This window comes from Castor canadensis, chromosome 17 (assembly GCF_047511655.1).
Source record: "Castor canadensis chromosome 17, mCasCan1.hap1v2, whole genome shotgun sequence".
Lineage (NCBI taxonomy): Eukaryota > Metazoa > Chordata > Mammalia > Rodentia > Castoridae > Castor > Castor canadensis.
In genome coordinates, this window is record NC_133402.1 from 39,222,541 (window position 1) to 39,238,419 (window position 15,879).

At 34.8% G+C, this 15,879-nt stretch overlaps 1 protein-coding gene across 2 annotated transcripts in view; it reads left to right on the forward strand.

Annotated features, from left to right (window-relative positions):
* Golga4 (golgin A4) overlaps positions 1-15,879 on the forward strand; it is a 143,110-nt gene that overhangs the window by 103,936 nt on the left and 23,295 nt on the right. For both annotated transcript variants that reach the window (XM_074060463.1, XM_074060464.1), the window contains exons 20-22: positions 81-101; positions 597-665; positions 2,857-2,932. In XM_074060463.1, coding sequence (XP_073916564.1) covers positions 81-101; positions 597-665; positions 2,857-2,932 — 166 coding nt within the window. The remainder of the gene's footprint in view (positions 1-80; positions 102-596; positions 666-2,856; positions 2,933-15,879) is intronic.

Genomic DNA, 15,879 nt, shown 5'->3' on the forward strand with positions numbered 1-15,879 from the left:
TTATAACTTCATATTCTTTTTTATTATTGTCTTACGGATTTTATTGTATATACTCATTTTTTTTCTTTTCCATTTTTAAGGTGACAATTATGGAACTACAGGTAAGGTTAGTTTTTCATTGAAATTGACTGAAGATACTGCATTTTATGAACATTCTTTTTTAAGTTAAAAGATACTTCCTTTTTTTTTTTTTCCTGCATTACTAGGTTTTGAATTCAGGGCCTTGCTCTTCTTAGGCAGGCACTGTACCACTTGATACATTCTTGCTGCCATTTTTTTTTAAGGCTTTAGGTATTTTTCAGATAGAATCTTCATTTTTGCCTGGGGCTGGCCTCTTACTGCCATCTCCTAACCTGTGGTACCCCATGTAGCTGTGAACACATGTGTGTGCCACAACACCCAGCTTATCAAATAAGATGGGATCTCTCTAAGTTTTTTGTCATCTCCTGAGTAGCTGGGATTACAGACAGGTGTGACCTACTATACCCAGACAGGAGATTTTTTTTGAATGAGAAAAAATTTCTCAGGCAATAGAAAAATGCATCCAGGCAATGATGAAACTCATATTCATTTCAGATCTGACTTTAATTTTTCAGACACAACTGGCACAGAAGACTACTCTAATCAGTGATTCAAAGTTGAAAGAACAAAAATTCAGAGAACAGGTACAGGCTAATTGGTGCCTTTTATTTTGAACTTACTTACATTAGTATGTACTTGAATCTCAGAAGTTTTTTTTAAGACTAGTAATTTAGTAGCTGGCTTTGAAATTCTGTGTGTTTTTTGCTTTGTTTTGTTGTTTCTTTGTTTTTGAGATACGGTCTTGCAATATATTTAGCCCAAACTGTCCTCAAACTCTTAATCCTCTTCTCCCTGCCTCCCAAGTGCTTGGATTACCAGGGTATACCACAACAACTGACCAGACTTCTTTTTTTTTACCCAGATAGTTTTTTTACACAGGTGGTAGAGGTGATCTCTATAAATTTATGACCAAATATATTTAAATAAGAACATTTGCATTCTTTTATTTCTAGTGTTTAACATTTTGAGTAATAAGTTATATTAGTATAATTTGTAATTAAGTCCTAAAAAGAAGGGTTTTTTGTTTATCACAGGAGAAAATATGTTGACATCAATATTTAATTCTTCTTCCTACTGGTTAAATTGTCCTAATTGAGTATGATTTGTCCATATAGTATTCATGAACAATGTATGCAGCTTAGTTTAAATGCATGTGTGCATACCACCACAGTTGCTGCACAAGCATATAGACACCAGCATATATGTATGTATCTGTGATGCATGATGCTTAGTGAAGTCTTTTTCCAAACTCTGGAGAAATAGAGGCTCAAATCCATGGGCTAAGTTTATAGGCTAAATCTCCAGGGATTTTCCAGTTCTCTTAAAATACATGTAAAGAAATGTCCTGATATGTAGAAATTGGGTAATCAATGGAAATATAGATAATAAGGATTCCATACTTTCTTTATTTGAGTATGTTTGAAATTTTTCTTAATATTTTTTTAGAAGTCCATAAAGACAGGTACTAAATTACAACATTACAAATTTTTTTTTTATTTCCCAGTTATGTAGTTTATTGCTTGAAAATTCACTTCTTTAAGCATCCTTAAATATTTATATCTTCTATATTAGTTATTATTTCAATCATTGTAAGATATACGTAACATAAAATTTACCATTTTAAAGTACCAAACTCATTGGTATTTATTTCATTCACAATTATCATTCAGCTATCAACTTTACATTCACTGTTGTATAGTTACAATATTTCATTATCCCAAAAAGAAACTTCATGCCCATTGAATAGTCAGTCACCTATTACTCCTTCCTTCAACTCATGACAACTAATAATTTGCATCCTGTCCCTATGGATTTGACTATTCGAATTTTTCATATAATGGAATCCTACAATATATGACCTGTCGTGTTTGGATTCAAAGTAGCATAATGTTTTCAAGGTTCATCTGTGCTGTAAGAGAATTTTAGTCTGTTATTCCCTCTGATGGCTGAATAATATCCCATTGTATGAGTATACCACATTTTATTTATCCATTCATTAGCCAGTGTATATGTGGGTTGATTTTACCTTTTTGCCTACAACGAATAGTGCTGCTAGGAACATTTGTGTATAAGTTTTTGTGACTATAACTATCTGAGTCAGTATGAAATAGTATGCTATGTTTTAATTTGCATTTCTCTCTCATGACTAAAGTTAAGCATCTTTTTCATCTGTTCGTTGACCATTTGTTTGTCTTCTTTGGAGAAATGTCTACTGAAGTCTTGTGCTCTTTTTTTTAATTGGGTCATTTGTCTTTTTACAGTTGAGTTGTTAGTGCCCTTTATATATTCTGGATACAAGGTCCTCGTTTTAATAAAACTCAATTTATGAATTTTTCTTGTCTGTGCTTTTAGTTCCTGAGAAATTGTTTGTTTTAAATTTGTTTTCCTGTATTCTATCTTCATCATTAAAAAATCTAGTGCCACACTAGTCCTTCGTTTTTTACATATGAATCCTTTAATCCCAGAAAGCCAATGTGAATCTGTTTTTTTCTACCAAAGTAAGCTTTTAATCACCTTTTAAAAATGTAATAGACACATTTATCAAATTTTTAATGACTGAGTTTTAAATAACATAGGATCCTGGAAAATATCTTTGAAACATTTGAGTATAGACTTTGCTTCCTTTTTTTTTTTTTTTAATCATTATTCTTGCACTGGAAGTACATTGTAACATTTACAAGAGTGCTTACAATATATCTTAGTTAAATTCACCCCCTCCATCATTCTCCTTCCATATAAATCTTAAGATGTGACTTCAATATCTATCATTTTTAGATTCACAATTTAGAAGATCGTTTGAAGAAATATGAAAAGAATGTATATACAACAACTATGGGGACACCTTATAAAGGTAAAAATGATCTTTCATATATGTTATCTGTGACAGTCTATTATTAGTGGACTTATGGTTGATTTTAATTTTGTCTTTTCTAATCTAAATACTCTTATTTTATTTAAAAAATTTTTTAATTAAATTTTTTATTATTTACAACATGTTATTTTGAAATATATGTTCACTATGGAATGACTAGAATGAGCTCATTAACATTAATTCCCTCACATAAAAAAAAATTTTTTTTTGTGGTGAGAACACTTAAAATCTCTCAGTGATTTTCATGAATCATACAGAATTAAGTGTAGTCACATGTTGTATATAGATCTCTTGAACTTACTCCTCCTATCTAACTGAAATTTGAACAATAAACACATCCAGCCTCCCATGCCTCAGCTCCTGGTAATTTCCTTTCTATTCTATTCTATTAGTTTTTAAGATTACATATATAAGTGAGATCATGTGATTCTTGTCTTTTATGCCTGGTTTATTTCACTTTCATATAATGGCATCATACATTCAATGATCTTTTGTTTGGCTTCAAAAGTGACATAATGTTTTCAAGATTCATCCATGCTATAGAATATCTTAATATGTCAGATTCTCCCATATTGTCCCCAGTGACAGTATTTCTTTCTTTTAAGGCCAAATAGAATTCCATTGTGGTTCATATATATTTATCTTATTAGTAGTAGTAGTAGTAGTAGTAGTAATAGTAGTAGTAGTAGTAGTAGTAGTAGTAGTAGTATGCTCGGTGGGGGTACATTGTGACATTTACAAAAGTTCTTACAATATATCAAATATACTGGAATTTGCCCCTCCACCATTCTCCTTTATCTTCCCCTCCCCCATTCCTGTTTCCTGTTTATAATGAATATATTTTACCTTTATAACTTTACCAATAACAGTGAGTGTTAAGGAAAGGACAGTAATCTTAAAATAAAATTAATACACAATTTTGTTTTAAAAAGTCAGTGCTACAATAGTATCAATGAAACTACATATTTCTGCTTTATTCTTCACTCCTCATATGGGCCCAGTTGACAATTTATGATTATTTGTCCAGACTCTTCTGTATATGCAAACATTTATGCAATCCACTGCATACATTCAGACATATACACTCCCTTATATGTTTTGTATGCTTTCTGTTTTTTCTATTATAATAATGCTATAACTACAAATTTTCAACCAAGACTTAAGGAAAACATGATGTCATATAAATTATTGTATTCAAGGTAGGGATAGATGACTTGGAAATGTTTTTCTTTGGGTTTAGATTGGGTATTCCATTTCCAAAGTTTAAAAGATGAGCTTGAGTCTTTACATAGTGATTTTCTTGAGATAATCATGATCTGCAAATTATTTCATAACAGTTATCCATTCTTTAAATTTTAGTTTCACAGCCTTCATTATAATAAGAATAGTTTTATTTTGTTAAAATTTTTCTAAAGCTTTCTGCTTTCTCTTGGGCGGCACAAGGAAAGTGCATGCTTTGGATTCTTTCCAAACCATTCTTCACAAAGAAGTAAAACTCAGCCTGTAAGTTTCTTATGCTCACTGCAGAGATGATTCCTGTATGTAGTTCTCAGCACAGAACTTTGCTGAGTCAGTGCTTTACAGTGCTTAGGGAAGACTACTGATTCTTTTGGTAAGCTTCAGTTTAAGGATTTTTATATATAATTCCTTTTTCAGTTTTGTAATCATGAATATGCATTTTTTTCATAACTAAAACACATATAGTACTAAGGCTTAAATACTGCTATAAACACAATATGCATATCCTTTTATCCCAGAAAACCCAAGAAATCTGGTGGAATATGCACATTAATCTTGACGTGCTAGTTCTTTAAAGACTAAAGGTAAAATGAGTACCCTCTTTGCAGAGAAAAATCATTACCTGTTCTTTAGCTGCCTCTGTGTGCACCTCTATAATAATGTCTTTATTCCTTTCTTCATACTGATCCTCCCAGATTTATGTTAATCTTTCTCCTGTCTTTCTTTCTCACCACCTCTGTATGAATTTTCTTTAGGTTTTGCTTGTTTGGGAAGTTTCTGTAATGCAGTCATACCACATGATCTGTTTGTTTCTTTTGCTTACTATAACACCTATAGAGTTATGTTATGTATAGCTGTGTTTCACTCATTTCCATTGTATTAATTTTTTACATGCTTGTACATGTTTCCAAGTACTATATACATGAAAGGTTTTCTCTGGAATGCAAAACTTAATGATAAAGTTTAGAGTTCACAGGATGTGAACATTTTCTTTACATATGTTCTAGTAGATAAGCCAGAATATTTTCTTTTTTTTTTATTTGCACTTCTCTCAGCAATGGGTGTATGTTTTTACTGCTGCAGTTCCCTCCTCCTCATTGCTATATATTTTAAGGCCCTTTAATGCTTTGGTTCTTCTACATTCTCTCTAATGATATCTCATTATTTTATTTCTATTATTAATTATAGATTGGGCATCATATTTGTTTGGGCATTTGTTGTATTTATTTATTTATCCATTAGGCCTATGATATTTCTACTTTTGACAAGTACCTCCTTCTGATTTCCATGTTTCTTCAAGTTACCTTGTCAGTTTCTTTTTATAAGTTGTGAAATATCCTATTTATTTACATTGGGGAATTTGTTAGTATATATTAATTATAAAAAAATAATGGGTTTAATGACATTTCCATACATTCGTAAAATGTACTTTGATTTTATTCTTCCCCTCTGTTACTCTATCCTCTTCCCACTTACCGCCTTTCACATTCATAATAATCCCACTTTTACTTTCATATCCTTTTCTTTTTCCACCTATGAGAGAAAAACATGTTACTTATCTTTATGAGAATAACTTAACATTATGATTTCCAGTTCCGACCATTTTTCTGCAGATGACATAATTCATTCTTATCTATCTTTGGCTGAATAAAAAGTTCCATAGTCTGCCAAGAAGAATTTTTATTCTTCAGCTGTTGGATTGGAATATTCTGTATATGACTGTTAAGTCCTTTTGATCTATGGTAAAATTTAACTCTGAAGGTCCTTTGTTAATTTTTTGTCTATTGATGGAGTATTAAAATCTCCCACTATAATTGTAATGGATCTGTCTATTCCTCTATATCCAGATATAAGTGTTTCAATGTTCAGTGCATGTATATTCACAGAAATCATGTCTTCTTAGTAGATTTTTTTCCCATTTAGTATTTATTGACCTTTATATCTTCTAATTTTGACTTGACGTCTATTTTTCAGATACGAGTATAGCTGTATCAGCTTGCTTTCAGATTCCATTTTGTTGGTATATCATCTTCCATCCCTTCACTTTCACTCTGTGTGTGTCTATACCAGCAAAGTGTGTTTCTTACAGGCAGCATACAATTAACCAGTTTGCGTCCTTAAATGGAAAGTTAAAACAGTTTACATTTAGTGTTATTATTGAAAGGTTAATGTTATTTCCTGTAAATTTTGGGGGTTTTCTTCTTGGATGACTCGAGTACCCATTCTTCTCCTTTTCATCTTAGAGGTTTGCTGATTTACTAATTTAAACATGTTTGATTCTCTCCATTTCTCATTTGTTCATCCATCCTTCTCATGAAATGTATGCTTTCCCAGTCTTTCATGATTGTCACTGTCCTTCTTCATCTGTATGTAGGATTCCTTTTAGTATCTTCTGTGTTGCTGGCTTAGTGGTCATGAATTTCTTTAGGATTTTTTTATCTGAAAGGCATTTATTTTTCCATTGACTTTATCTATTTTTTATTTGTATTACTTTTGCATTTATTTGCATGTGTATACAGTGTTTGCACCATCCCCCACCCCCTGCTACCTCTTTTTCTGGTTCTGGGCAGAACCTCCTCTTCTCCAATTTTGTAAAAGAAAAAACAATAATAAGAAAAACATGGCATTTTTGCTAGCTTGAGATAAAGACAGCTATATGGGGAGATTCCTTTTGTTGTTTACATGCATATATGTATTACAACCCAAATTGGTTCGTCTCTACCAGTCCTGTTTACTACTCCATAGTCCCCTTCCCATAGTGGCCTTGGCCAGTTTAAGATTACTGTGTTCATTACTAAACAGTGAGCACATCAACTACATTCAAGTTTTTGGTTTCCTTCCCTTGCCCTATCCCTCCTGTGTGCTTTCTCCACTTAATGTGACCCATGCCCAATAATATTGCTGTGTTTGTTTTAGGTCTGTAATCTACATGTGATTTTTGGCCTTCTGAGCCCAACTAACTTCACTTAAGATTATGTTCTCCAATTCTAACCATTTACCTGTGAATGAGAAAATTTCATTCTTCTTTGTGACTGAGTAAAATTCCATTGTGTATAAACACCTCATTTTCTTAATTCATTCATCAATAGTGGGACATCTTGGCTGTTTCCATAGCTTGGCTTCTGTGAATAGTACTGCAATAAACATGGGTGTACAGGTGCCTTTGTAGCACCTCACATTCTTTTGCATATATCACTAGTAGTGGTATTGCTGGATCTTATGGCATGTTTTTAGTTTTTTAAGGCGCCTCCATATTGTTTTCCATAGTGGTAGTGCTAGCTTACATGTCCACCTGCAGTATATGAGGGTTCCTTTTTCCCCACATCCTCAATAACATTTGTCATTGTTGGTGTTCTTGATGGTAGCTATTCTAACTGGAGTGAGGTAGAATCTTAGTGTGGTTTTCATTTGCAATTCCTTTAAACCAAGGGATGGTGAATATTTTTGTGTGTGTGTGTTTTAGCCATTTGGATTTCTTCCTTTGAAAAAGTTCTGTTTAGTTCAGTTGCCAATTTCTTTATTGGGTTTTTGATTTTTGAGGAGTTTAGTTTTTTGAGCTCCCTGAGTACTCTGGTTATCAGTCCCTTGTCTGATGTATAGCTACCAAAGATTTTCTCCTATTTTGTGGGTGGTCTCTTCAATTTGGAGACCATTTCTTTTGTTGTGCAGAAGCTTTTTAATTTCATGTAGCTACATTTCTTGATATTTTCTCTTAGTTGCTGAGCCACTTGTTTTCTTCTGAGGAAGTCCTTGCCTATGCCTATTGATTTCAATGTATTCCCTGTTTTTTCCTGTACTAGCTTCAAGGTTTTGGGTCTGATACTAAGGTCCTTAATCCACTTTGAGTTGATACTCGTACAGAGCGACAGTTTTCTGCAGGCAGATAACCAGTTCTCCCAGCACCATTTGTTGAAGAGACTGTCTTTTCTCCATCATATGTTTTTGGCACTTTTGTCAAAAATTAGGTGGGCATAACTGCATGGATTCATTTCTGAGTCCTCTGTTCTGTTCCAGTAGTCTTCATATCTGTTTTGTGCCAGTACCATGCTGCTTTTTTGCTATAGCTGTGTAGTATAGCTTGCAGTCAGGTGTTGTGATGCCTCCATCATTGCTCATTTTTGCTCTGTATTGCCTTGCCTATTCACTCTCTTTTGTGTTTCCAAATGAACTTTAGGATATTTTCCATTGATTTTAAAAGATAATAGTATTCTTGGTTGGCAGTTACTTTGTTTTAGCACTTGAAATACACCAGTCCATGATGCTCTCCTAGCCTTTAGAATTTCTGCTGAGAGATCTGTTGTAATTCTGATGAGTTTTCCTTTGTAAATAACTTGGTGCTTCTGTATAACTTTTAGTGTTGTTTCTTTGTTCTGAACACTTGACATTTTATAACTGTAAGATGCCATGGAGAGGTTCTTTTTTGATAATATCTATTTAGAGTTTTGAGTGTCCCCAGTACTTAGATATTCATTTCCTTCCCTAAAATAGGAAAATTTCTGCTATAATTTCATTAAGTAGTTTTTCTATATCTTTGATTTATATCTGAGTTCCTTCTTCCTGCCAAAGGATTCTTAGGCTTGATCTCTTGATGAAGTCCCAAAGTTCTAAAAAGTTATAGTCATTGCTTTTTATTTTGTTGTTGGTTTTTACTTTTTGAATGTAATAATCGCTCAACCTTGTCCCTTATATTCTTTATTCTATCTGGTCTAGACTATTGGTAATGCTCTCAACTGAGTTTTTAGTTTGATTCATTCATTCATTCATTTCTATGAATCCTGTTTTATTTTTCAACATCTCTTTTTCATGAATTCTTCTCTAAGTTGCATTTTCTTATCTAAATCTTAAATCAACTTCCTTACTTCCTTCCCCTGTTTAGTTTGACTTCTTTGAGGTCATTGATCATTTTTAAAACTGTATTTTTCAACTCTTTAGCATTTCAGCCATTTCACTATCTATGGATTCAGTACTGCATTGAAGGATTAGGAACTTTTAGAGGAATTGTGTTGCCTTGCTTTTTCATATTTCTTGAGATTTGCACAATGGATACCTCTTCTAGTTTTACATGGTGGTCTTCTTGGTTTCTTCTGTGTGAACTCAATTCCTACTATCACTTAGAGAAGAGAAAGCAGACAGTGATAACAAGAACAATTGCAAAACAAAGCATAAACTTAAATGTAGTAAAAAATTGGAAACATCAACTCTATCCCCAGTAATCATAGAAAAGGAAGGAGGTAGCAAACTTACTGAATAAACTATGAAGTTAAAAACTCATAAAAGTAAAGGTATTGACTAAGTAATAAGTGAAGGGGAATGATTGAAAGAGAAAAAGCAAAATAGGGAAGAGCGGAAACATAAATGGGATAAAGGTATTAGATGTAATAGTGAGGATTTGGGAGTTTTCTTGTTTTTCTAACTTAAGATAGTCAATTAATGGCACCCCCACATTCCTAGCATCACTGGGAATGGGACCAGGAAAAAATAGTACCTCTCCTTTGAGGTGGGTGATGGTGGGAAGGTGCTGAGATTTCAGTAGTACATAGAGAGAACTGTAAGAAAGTGGACGGTTTCAACAAGTGAAACAGTGCCCAGTGAGGAATGGAGCATGGTCAGCTGCAGAGGGCAGGGACTGGTATGAATGAAAGAACCTGTGAAAATCACAGAAAGCACACACTGTGGCTTCAGTTGTGAACAGGAGAATGAGCAGAGTAAAAGCTTCAAGCTAGGAAGTAGTAGTCTACACAGAAGTGACTTGAATGGGGGGAAGAAGCAGAGATGAAAGAACAAAAGACTCAGAGGACAATTTATATTGAACTCAGTATCAAACAGATGTGCAGTCTAACCAGACAGTAGACCTAAAGTCTGTATATTAAATAGCACTGATAAAGTTGTCTTCCTGGCATAGCACACTCCTGGGAGTTCAGTGAGCAACTTGGTCTGTTAACTGAGGGCTGACTGGGAGAGCTGATTTAACTATCAAAGAAACTCTTAAGTCAGAGACAGGGAAAGCTCCACTTGGTGGGAAGGCTGTTGGAGTCACAGGAGAAATCCCTTCCCATCTGGGCAGAGTTCAGGAAGAGAAGAGTATTGCACTGCTGCAAGCTATCACCAGCCTTCCCCAGAAAACACATAGTGGTTACTTAAGTGAACAAAGAAGTACAGAAAAGGCCAAAATAGCACACAGACTGTCCTCACAAGGTAAAGAAAACCCAATAGGCACTGATCCAGATTTTGCACTATAGCTCTGAAGATTGGCACTCTAGTGAGCTATACACTTTTTTCTTATTTAAAAAGAAGAAGATGGGAGGTCTTCTTTCTTTTTTCCTCTCCTTTTTCGTTTCATTGTTCACTTTTTTGTAGAGACTTTAAAATCAGAGTGATTAATTTAAATATTCACATATAAATATTTTATTTTTCATATAGTTTCTTTTTTACTCTCTTGTTTTCATTTTTACTTCCCTATATTACTTCTGCATTTAATATCTAGTTTTGAAAACCCTTATTGTCCTCAGCCTTTTTCCTTTGTTTTAAATTTTTATTTATTCATTCATTTATTTGTTTCTTTACTTGTTTTTGTATCAACTTGTTCTGTTTTTAAAACAAACTCTCCACATAGGTCCCAGGCTGGATTAGGGCTTATTGTCTCCCTGTCTCAGCCACCCAAGTGCTGTGATTGTAGATGCCAAGCACTAAACCCAGCTTTCAATATTTAATTTTCAATCATGTCTTCTCCTTCACTCTCCTTTCTTCTTCCCTTCATTTTTATTGTCTTTGTATCCTCAATTAGATCACTTTTCTCATATTTTCTTCTTTCTCTATTGAGCATTTATAGCTTTTGGTTGGTTGTATTCTTGACAGATGTTATTATTATTATTATTATTATTATTATTATTATTATTCTCTTTTGCCCTTTATCCTCAACTGAATCATCTTTATTGATTATCATAATTCTCATTCCTCCTTCTATTTACTTCACATTTTTCTACTTCCATTTTTATTTATATTTTCTCAACTATCTATTAGTGTGAATCCTCCTATTTTCTTTCTATTCCTACCCTTATTAATTAGTGTCATCTGTGCTCAAGTATATTGTTTTGCTCCTTTACTTCTCTAAGATTATTGTAGTTGTAATGGTGATTACTGTAATCAGTCATTATAGTATTTCCATAGAGGGTATATCTATCAATTGTGGTTGCTTCAACAAGATTTCCTCTCTGTATGGTACAGGGGTATCACGCTTGGTGCCTCGAGCATGTTGGGCATATAACTGACTGCTGAGCTATGCCTCCTAGCCCATTGGCAAGAAACTACACCTCAACCCTACCACTACCTCTTCCCTGAACATTGAGAATACTTAACTGAAGAATGCAGGAGAGTAAAACTTCCAGTGAGCAACCTGGCCCCAGATACATAAATTCCATCTCAGAAGCTCAAGAAACATGTTAAAACAAGGCAACAGACTCTTCCAGAAGTCAACAATTCCACAACAGATTCTTTTTTATTATTTTATTATTCATATGTGCATACAAGGCTTGGGTCATTTCTCCCCCCTGCCCCCACCCCCTCCCTTACCACCCACTCTGCCCCCTTCCTCTCCCCCTTACCCCCTCAATACCCAGCAGAAACTATTTTGCCCTTATTTCTAACTTTGTTGTAGAGAGAGTATAAGCCATAATAGGAAGGAACAAGGGTTTTTGCTGTTTGAGATAAGGATAGCTATAGTGTGAGATTCTTCTCATTGCTTTCCTGTACATAAATGTTACTTTCTAAATTAATTTTTCTTGAACTGACCTTTTCTCTAGTTCCTGATCCCCTTCTCCTATTGGCCTCTGTCGCCTTAAAGTTTCTGCATTAGTTTCTCTGCATTGAGGGCAACAAATGCTATCTTGTTTTTTGGGTGTCTTACCTATCCTCATACCTCCCTTGTGTGCTCTCAGTTTATCATGTGATCAAAGTCCAGTCCCCTTGTTGTGTTTGCCCTTGATCTAAAGTCCAGATATGAGGGAGAACATATGGTTTTTGGTCTTTTGAGCCAGGCTAACCTCACTAAGAATGATGTTCTCCAATTCCATCCATTTACCAGCGAATGATAACATTTCGTTCTTCTTCACCCACAACAGATTCTAATGAGTTAAGTGAATCAAATCCCATACCAAAAAATTTAAAAGAATTATAAGAATGATCAAGCTGGTCCTGATGGATCACTCCTGTAATCCTAGCTACTATAGAGGCTAAGAATGAATCATGGCTCAAGGCCAGACTGGGCAAAAAAATAATGAGATGCCATTTCAACCAATAAAAAGCTGGGTATGGTGTTGCATGCCTTTCTTGCCAGCTATGCAGGAACTGGAAATAGGAGCAACTTGGTCCAGATAGCTCTGAATTCAAACTCCAGTACTGCAAAGAGAAGAAGAAGTATCAACAGAATTAATAGAGGGCACTTACAAATGTGTAAATGAGTTCATTCAAAGTGAATATAAATAAAAAGTATGAACAAAACATAATAGACCTCTGGGACATGAGCAAAACATCAAACCCAATAGTCACAGGCATAGTAGAAGGAGCAGAGGTACAAGGTGAAGGCATAGAAAACATATTCAACAAAATAAATAGCAAAAGAATTTCCAAGGTCTTTGGAAAGCACAGGAGGTATTTAGAATATCAAACAGACGAGTAAAACAACCTCCATGAGAATTCGGGAATGAATAAACCTCACTAAAAGAGTAGATAAGCAAGTGAGGATTTAAGAAAGAATCAAACACTACAAAATGACATGCATCAGTACCTTTTAATAATACTTTTCGATAACTCTTAACGTTAATGGTCTCAGTTCTCCAAATAAAAAACACAGGGTGGCAGCTTAGATTTAAAAATAAGACCCAATATTATAGGTTATACATTAAGTATTCAAGACCAGGAAAGAATATTGAAAGTTGCCAGAGAAAACCAGCAATTAAATACAAGGGCAGGCCCATCAGAACAGCAGCAGATTCTCAACAGAAACTCTAAAGCAAGGAGGACATGGAATGATATATTTCAAGCCCTATAAGAAAATAATTGTCAACCTGGGTTACTGTATCCAGCAAAGCTATCCTGTAGAGTTGAAGGGAAAATAAAAACTTTGCATGATTAATAAAAGTGAAAGGAATCTATGACCACTAAGACAGTACTGCAGAAGATCCTTAAAGGAACCCAACCGACAAAAAGAAGATAAATACAATAAGATTATGGGAAAGAATAAGCCTTACCAGAAGAGTAATGAGATTTATGAAAAAAATCAAACATTATAAAAACAGCAAAGTGATGGGAATTAGCATATATCTTTCCATAATAACTCTGAATGTTAATGGTCTCCGTTCTCTAGTCAGAATGGCTGGCATCAAGAAAACAAAACATGCTGACAAGAATACAAGAGAAAAGGAACTCTTCAGTACTATTAGTGAGGATGTAAATTAGCTCAGTCACTATAAAAATCAGTGTAGAAGTTCCTCAAAAAAATAAAAGTGGGATTAGCAGCCATATGATTCTGCTATACCACCCTTGGACATATGCTCAAGTCAGTGTACATACAAGAGATACCCACATACACATTTATTACAGCACTATTCAAAATAGCCAAGTTGTGAAATCAGCCTAGTTGCTTAACAGTGGGTGAATGGCTAAAGAATATGTGTGTACATGTATGTGTATACATCTGTATGTGTATATGTGTACAGATATATATACACACACATACAAATATGCATATGTGTACATATATTCATGACTTGTATTATTCAGCAATAAAGAAGAATAAAATTATTACTTTTGCAGAAAAATAAATGAAACTGGAAATCATCATGTTAGTTGAAATAAGACTCAGAAAGACAAATATCACATACTTTCTCACATATGCAGAATCTAGACCTAAAAACAAACATGCAAGTAAAAAGACAAACATGTGCATTGTATGAGAGAAAATACAATAAAACAAATTTAGATAAAAAAATTTTTTAAAACCAGGGAAAACTGAGGAAAGAAAGCATGAAGAAGTTTTGGTTTTTTTCCTAAGCTTGTCCTTTTGCAGTTTATTTGACTTGAACAGCAGGGAATTCCCTCACCCCATTTTTATTAGCATATATTAGTTGTATACAGGGGTTTCAATGTGATGTTTCCATGCATGCATACCATGCATCCTGATTAAATCCATCCATTCTGCCCATCATCCCCTGTCCTTGTTATTCCCCCTCCCTCCTCTTGAACAATTCCAGTTGATTTCATTGTTCTGTTTTCATACATGTGTATTTAATTCATTAAACATATTCACTCTCGTACCCTCTCTTTTCACCCTCTTGCCTCCTCCTGGTACCCATCCCCTTGAGTAGTTTTCTTCCTGAAGTTCAAATGGATTGGACCAGGAAAGGTTATTTGCAAGATTTGCCCTGACTTGCCTTTCCCTTGAGGCCTGCACACTACCTTGACCACTGCTGGACTGAATTCCTGCCAGTGTTCTCCATAGAACCCACTTCAAGCTGCTCCCCGCCCCCCATGCCAGCTGAGGGCAAGGATCCCTTGGCACCAGAAGCACACTACTGGACATGGACATTGGAAAAAACCTGAGCAGCAGCTGTTATTTCCACCAAGTATCTTTGGGGTTCTAAGAGTGTAGAAAACAGTCCAATCAAAGCAATCTGCTGGTGGGTCTAGGTATGGACACTGAATGATCCTGTGTGTCCTGGCCATGCTGGTCTCTGTGCTACTACTGCCCTCATATTCATACACAGCTTGTCTCCTCCTCTCAGAGGTCAGGCCATAGTTCCTAGCTGTAAACATCCTCTGCTTCCTTCTGCAGAATGGCTCACATGTCCCAACACATAGACCTGTGCCTACAAATCTCCATCTCGGTGACAGCCAGTTTTCTGGGCCTACACTGATGCTGTGGATGGTCACTTGCTTAGCCAGTAGAGAAAGTAGACCTTTGAGGCTATAGATATAAAAATATAGGGAATTCTGCTCTCCCTGGCCAAAAGGTTCAACACCTCTGGTAATATAATTCCCAACCATGGCATCGGTGAGCAAGCTGGGACGTACAGGGTGGCCCCTACTATATTATCTGCCTGCTGTGTGGATTGCAGATCTCCTATCTTAAACTGAATTTTTGCAGAATGCCAGATTGCATGCCTATGGACAAAGCTATCCTTTTCTCTTTTGCTTTAACTCCACTAGGTTGCCTAGTGCACAATGTTAGGGTCTGGTTTTTTTGAGTCTGTTTTATTTTCTTGGAGGGGGGGTGTTGTTTTTTAACCAGTCTAAAGTTTTGTATTTCTGTGTTTCTCCTGATCTTTTTCTACAATTTACTGTTGCAGTTCAGTGCCTTTTCATGCCACCACCTCTCCCTGTAACCACACACCTGACATTTTGTTTCAGATTCATGAGAAGTGCTGCCACCTTCTCATGTTTTTGGGTGATTTTCTTGTTGATTTGTATGTCACATTATGATACATATGTTGCAAAGGCATTTTACTAATTGATGTCTTATTTCTTTGTTAATAATGCCTTCCTTTTAGAGTTTTTATTATAGAACTTTTAGGCATAAAGGAAATTAAATTGAATATATAATGAAGACAGGCACACACAGTCAATCTCAGCAATTATTCAGGTATAGCCAATCCTGTTTTATTTGTCCTATATTTTTTCCTATCCTTAGTCCA